The 5,167-nt window shown below is 39.6% G+C and overlaps 1 protein-coding gene across 1 annotated transcript in view; it reads left to right on the forward strand.

The window, feature by feature from the left end:
- actr3 (actin related protein 3) overlaps positions 1 to 999 on the forward strand; it is an 18,734-nt gene extending 17,735 nt beyond the window's left edge. The window contains exons 10-12 of the mRNA XM_059562652.1: positions 1 to 79; positions 167 to 250; positions 827 to 999. The exon at positions 1 to 79 is cut by the window's left edge and continues 47 nt beyond it. Of these exons, the coding sequence (XP_059418635.1) occupies positions 1 to 79; positions 167 to 250; positions 827 to 922 (259 nt within the window). The 3' untranslated portion in view covers positions 923 to 999. The remainder of the gene's footprint in view (positions 80 to 166; positions 251 to 826) is intronic.
- Positions 1,000 to 5,167: the final 4,168 nt, after the last annotated feature.

Here is a 5,167-nt window from a genome sequence, read left to right on the forward strand (position 1 = left end):
GCGTCTGCAGAGAGACCTGAAGAGGACGGTGGACGCGCGTCTGAAGCTCAGCGAGGAGCTCAGCGGAGGGAAACTCAAGGTCAGATTCACAGCAGGACATCAGCAGCATCAGCGTGATCCGCCTCAGAATAACTGCTCAATATCTGCATCTCTTCTTCTCTCACAGCCTAAACCCATCGACGTGCAGGTCATCACCCATCACATGCAGCGCTACGCCGTGTGGTTCGGAGGATCCATGCTGGCGTCCACCGTGAGTCAAACACACACACACACACACACACACACACTGGGATGAGCATGTTTGAAACGAGGCTTCATAATTTATTCTGGTTTTCCTTGTTCTTCAAAAACAGAAAAACCGTCGTTAAAGAGGGTGAATAAAAATAAGATGGTTTTGTCTGACATAACTCGTTAAGTGACCCTTCGGGTGCCGAACCGCTGCTCTAAAGGGCTCTTCTGACGAGGAATCACATTTTTAGTTAATCACAGCAGATTACACTTCACTGTGATGCTCCAGGAGTGTTCGCTGTTGCTCGTTGAATCGTAACGAGATGTTTGAATGAATTAATTGAATGAGTCGGAGAGAAACTGGACCGATCAGGAATCCTCAGTTCAGATCGGCCGTGCGCTGGCCTTTGTGAGCCGAAGTGTTTACGGCTGTGAATTATAATCCGTTAAAGTGTCCTGTCCGTAAATCACTGTTCACTGGAGCGTCTAGAGCGTGAGAACTCGATTACACTGAAGTTTATTAATGCCTGTCATTACCGTCACACTGCAGGGTGTTTGAAACACGTTTGTGATGTTGTGTGTTTGTGTTTCTCTTTAGCCGGAGTTTTACCAAGTGTGCCACACCAAGAAGGACTATGAGGAGATCGGGCCAAGCATCTGCCGCCACAACCCTGTGTTCGGTGTCATGTCCTAAACACACACACACACACACACGAGCACGAGCACGTATGGGATGGTAGGGTGAAGAAATGAGAAATGTATTTTCTATTATTGGTAAACTCCGCGACTGTGGAAACATACGACGGGTTTCTTGAGTTTTTGTTGATTTTATCCCAGTGTAAGCAACGAAGCGCTTCAGTCTGTGTGGTGTGAGTGTTTGACACGAGTAACTGACCTCTGATCACCAGATCTGATGAAACTGAACCGGTGTCATTATTGTCATGAAGGTGTAAAGAATCACATTGAACTGTGTTGGGCTCCATCCTCTTTATTTGAATGTTTTATGACCCGAACTCCTACCACATTAAAACAAGTGTTTCTGATCTACTTTGATACTTCCTTTTGATCTCTTAAATTTGTGACTAAAAGAAAAAAATCCCATATATTTTCTCTGTCTTTTTCTACATGGCATTTTAGATACTCAATTGCTTTTACCTTGAGAGGTCATTTATTCATGATCGCAGACAGTCGTATGAACGTGTGCTTGAGCAGAATCAGTATTAGCAGAAGCTGGTTTTGAGAAAGACAGACACACACCGGTGGGATTTGTAAGTGTAATGGTGAAACATTCCAATAAAAGCTCATGGTTTCTAATGAACTGTGTTTGTGTCTGTCTAATGAGATCATCGGCTGATTCGGGAGCATCTGGTACATCCCTGGGTTTGGGATCGAAGGGATGGATCCTGTGATAGCACAGTTAGTGCTGCATTCCTCCATCAGGACTGGAAAAACAATCCTGTTGAAGTTCCCGATTCATACACTCTGTGATTACTACACATACTGCTTATCGTCTCAATCCTAATTACACGACCTACACTTCTTACACCAGACCAACTTTTCAATAGATATTTTTTTCTGTACGCAGGGTAATAGAGATAGCTTTGTGAGTTTAATTTTCCTTCAGTTCTGACTTTCGTCTGTGTCAGTGAAGAAAACCGCTGATATTTACATCCAAATGATTGGAGCGATTTACTAAAGCAGGGCTGTGCTCTCACGCTTTTAAGGTTTTATCACACATCTCAAACGAAAGCAAAGCAAGTTCAGGTGAGGCTTTAAAAACAGGATTCTGGCGAAACAGAAACTCTCCAGTGCGTTCAGTTCGGTCGAGACCAGTTCTCCACTAAAGTCTAGACCAAGGACATAATTTTGTTTTTGAGTTTTCCTTCTTCAGAAGTGCAACACTCTTTTTAATGGTGTTGTGCAATCATTTTTTCAGAGTTTCGAATTTGTCACTGTTCTCCCACTGTATTAGATTGTTTTCCAGGTTTGAAACCTTGTAAATAGTGATCTGAAAACTGGTGTCTGATTAGGTATTTTGCTGTTCTGGCTACGGATTTGCCGGTCTTGTCTTTTTCTTGCAGGACCCTGTACGTTACAGTACTAAATTAGGTTTAACCGTTTAATCACCACCACAGCGTCTTGTCTCCATTGGCAACACATGCACGATTTGTGTTGATTGCAAGTGACGTCACAGGTAGCGGAGAGTGCAAGTAGCGATTGCAAGTGACATTGTAATTTAGTTTCTTTTTTTCTTGTCTCCGCCACCTGGCTACTGTTGTAAAATGTTGAGAGATTCAAACAAAAACTTATCAATAAATAGAACAAAATAAATAAAATAAACACTGCAAGTGACGTCGCCAGCGGAAGTGCAAGTCTGCAGCCAGACCCTCTTGACGACAGAAAGCGCATCATGTTTGCTGTAATTATTTTACAAAAGCACAATATTTTGTTGCTATTCTGAGTGCACATAAATAAACATAGAGTCTTTACAGATACAAAAGATGCATTACTGTTATCAGTATGACCAAAAATGTTGAAGTATTTTAAGAGCAAATGATCGCAGCGGCGCCTCCATCTGTTCAGCTCACACTCGCACAAACATGCGCAGTTTTTTCTAGGCTAACATTAGATTGAGCTGCCATGTAAAGTTACTACATACATATAACATTTTGGTAATATAAAAAAGCCTTTTAATTAGCAGAAAAATCATGGCTGATAGTAAGACATTTACAAAACATAACATATATACACATCACAAGATTTAGGAGTCCTCTTCACTACTCCTAACATTTCACAGATTTAGGAGCTAATTTTAGAGCTTAAATGCGTTGTAAAACACTCTTAGAGCAAAAATTTAGGACTGGCATGCCCACTATTTTTAAGATTTTCTCCTAAATGGGCAGGTTTTGAGCTACTTTTAGCCTTGATATGTTTTGTGAATATGGGCCCAGACCTGTAGGGCAGTGTAGAGCTTAATTTATTTAAGGGAACTTGTGCTATTGTGATGAACATGTTGCCCCTTGGTAATATTATTAGAAAATATGGAATTAGCTTCCACTGTTATGCTGATGATACTCAGCTATATATCTCAACGAGACCAGATGAAACTTCCCAATTATCTAAGCTAACAGAGTGTGTTAAAAATGTTAAAGATTGGATGACAAATAATTTTCTCCAATTAAATTCGGATAAGACAGAGATATTAATTATTGGACCAAAAAACACTACACAGAATCTTGTAGATTACAATCTGCAACTAGACGGATGTAATGTTACTTCCTCTACAGTCAGAAATCTGGGTGATATATTAGACAGCAACTTGTCTTTTGAAAATCATATTTCCCATGTTACAAAAACAGCATTCTTCCATCTTAGAAACATTGCCAAGCCACGAAACGTTATCTGTTTCTGATGCAGAAAAGCTAGTTCATGCATTCATGACCTCTAGACTGGACTATTGTAATGCACTTCTAGGTGGTTGTCCTGCTTCATCAATAAACAAGCTACAGGTCGTCCAAAATGCAGCAGCTAGAGTCCTTACCAGGTCAAGAAAATATGATCATATTACCCCAATTTTACAGTCTCTGCACTGGCTACCTATTAAGTTCCGTATCAGTTGCAAATTATCATTACTTACCTATAAGGCCCTAAATGGTTTAGCTCCTGCGTACCTAACTAGCCTTCTACCACGCTACAACCCATCACGCTCCCTAAGGTCGCAAAACGCTGGACTTTTGGTAGTTCCTAGGATAGCAAAGTCCACTAAAGGAGGTAGAGCTTTCTCACATTTGGCTCCCAAACTCTGGAATAGCCTTCCTGATAATGTTCGGGGTTCAGACACACTCTCTCTGTTTAAATCTAGATTAAAAACGCATCTCTTTCGCCAAGCATACGAATAATGTATCTTAAATTGTGAGTGTAGTTGCATCTGATCAAATGTGCATTTTTATTCTTCAGCTTGGGTTAAACTAATTTTACTTTGTTGGATCAGCAGCTATGCTAATGATGTCTCTATTTGTTTCTCTGTTTCTGCTGGATCTTCATCCCGTGGTAACTAGGATTTACACAAGCTCCAGTCTGGATCCAGAACACCTGAGAAGAGATGATGCTGACCCTCAGAGGACCCCAGATGATCCTAACCTTGAATCAACAACAGAACTAACAATTATTGCTACATGTGTGACTGCATCATATAATAACTATTAATTAATAATATTGATAGTTCATCGTCTAGCTGACTACGTCTTGTATTATTATTTTATTTTTTATTTTTACTAAAATCCTGTCAAACGTGCACAAACTACTAGCTACTACTAAATATTGTAGAAACATAATTTTCTGTAAAGTTGCTTTGTAACGATTTGTATTGCAAAAAGCGCTATACAAATAAACTTGAATTGAATTGAACTGAACTGAAGTGAGTGAATTTGAATTTGTGCATTTAGCAGATGCTTTTATCCAAAGTGACTTACATTGCATTCAGCCTAACAATTTTCTCCTAACGTGTTCCCTGGGATGGGGTGAGTGACAGTTCTTTTCTAAATATAAAGGGAACACTATTTTGTATTATATATTTTTATTGTATATTTTTCCTGAGCATCAGTGAATGGTTGCATATTTTGTAATTGTTTTTGTAATTGTTATATATGAATCTGTCATTCGTCCTCCATGTAAAGCTTGATCTCAGCATCATGCTGCTGGGAAGATATTATGTGCATTAGATGATGGAAAAGCAAATAAATGCAGGAGCTGCAGGATTTTCTTGAAGAATAGCTTATAATAATCATAAATAATCAGAACAAACAGAGAGCAAATGCCTGATTTACTGGACTGACCAGCTGTGAATGCAGTGATTAACATACAGTACATTGCATCAACACACCGGTTAAAGTTCAGAAGTAAGCCTAAGAAGTTCGTAAAACGATCGTATGACTGATCT

Source organism: Carassius carassius, chromosome 11 (assembly GCF_963082965.1).
Source record: "Carassius carassius chromosome 11, fCarCar2.1, whole genome shotgun sequence".
Lineage (NCBI taxonomy): Eukaryota > Metazoa > Chordata > Actinopteri > Cypriniformes > Cyprinidae > Carassius > Carassius carassius.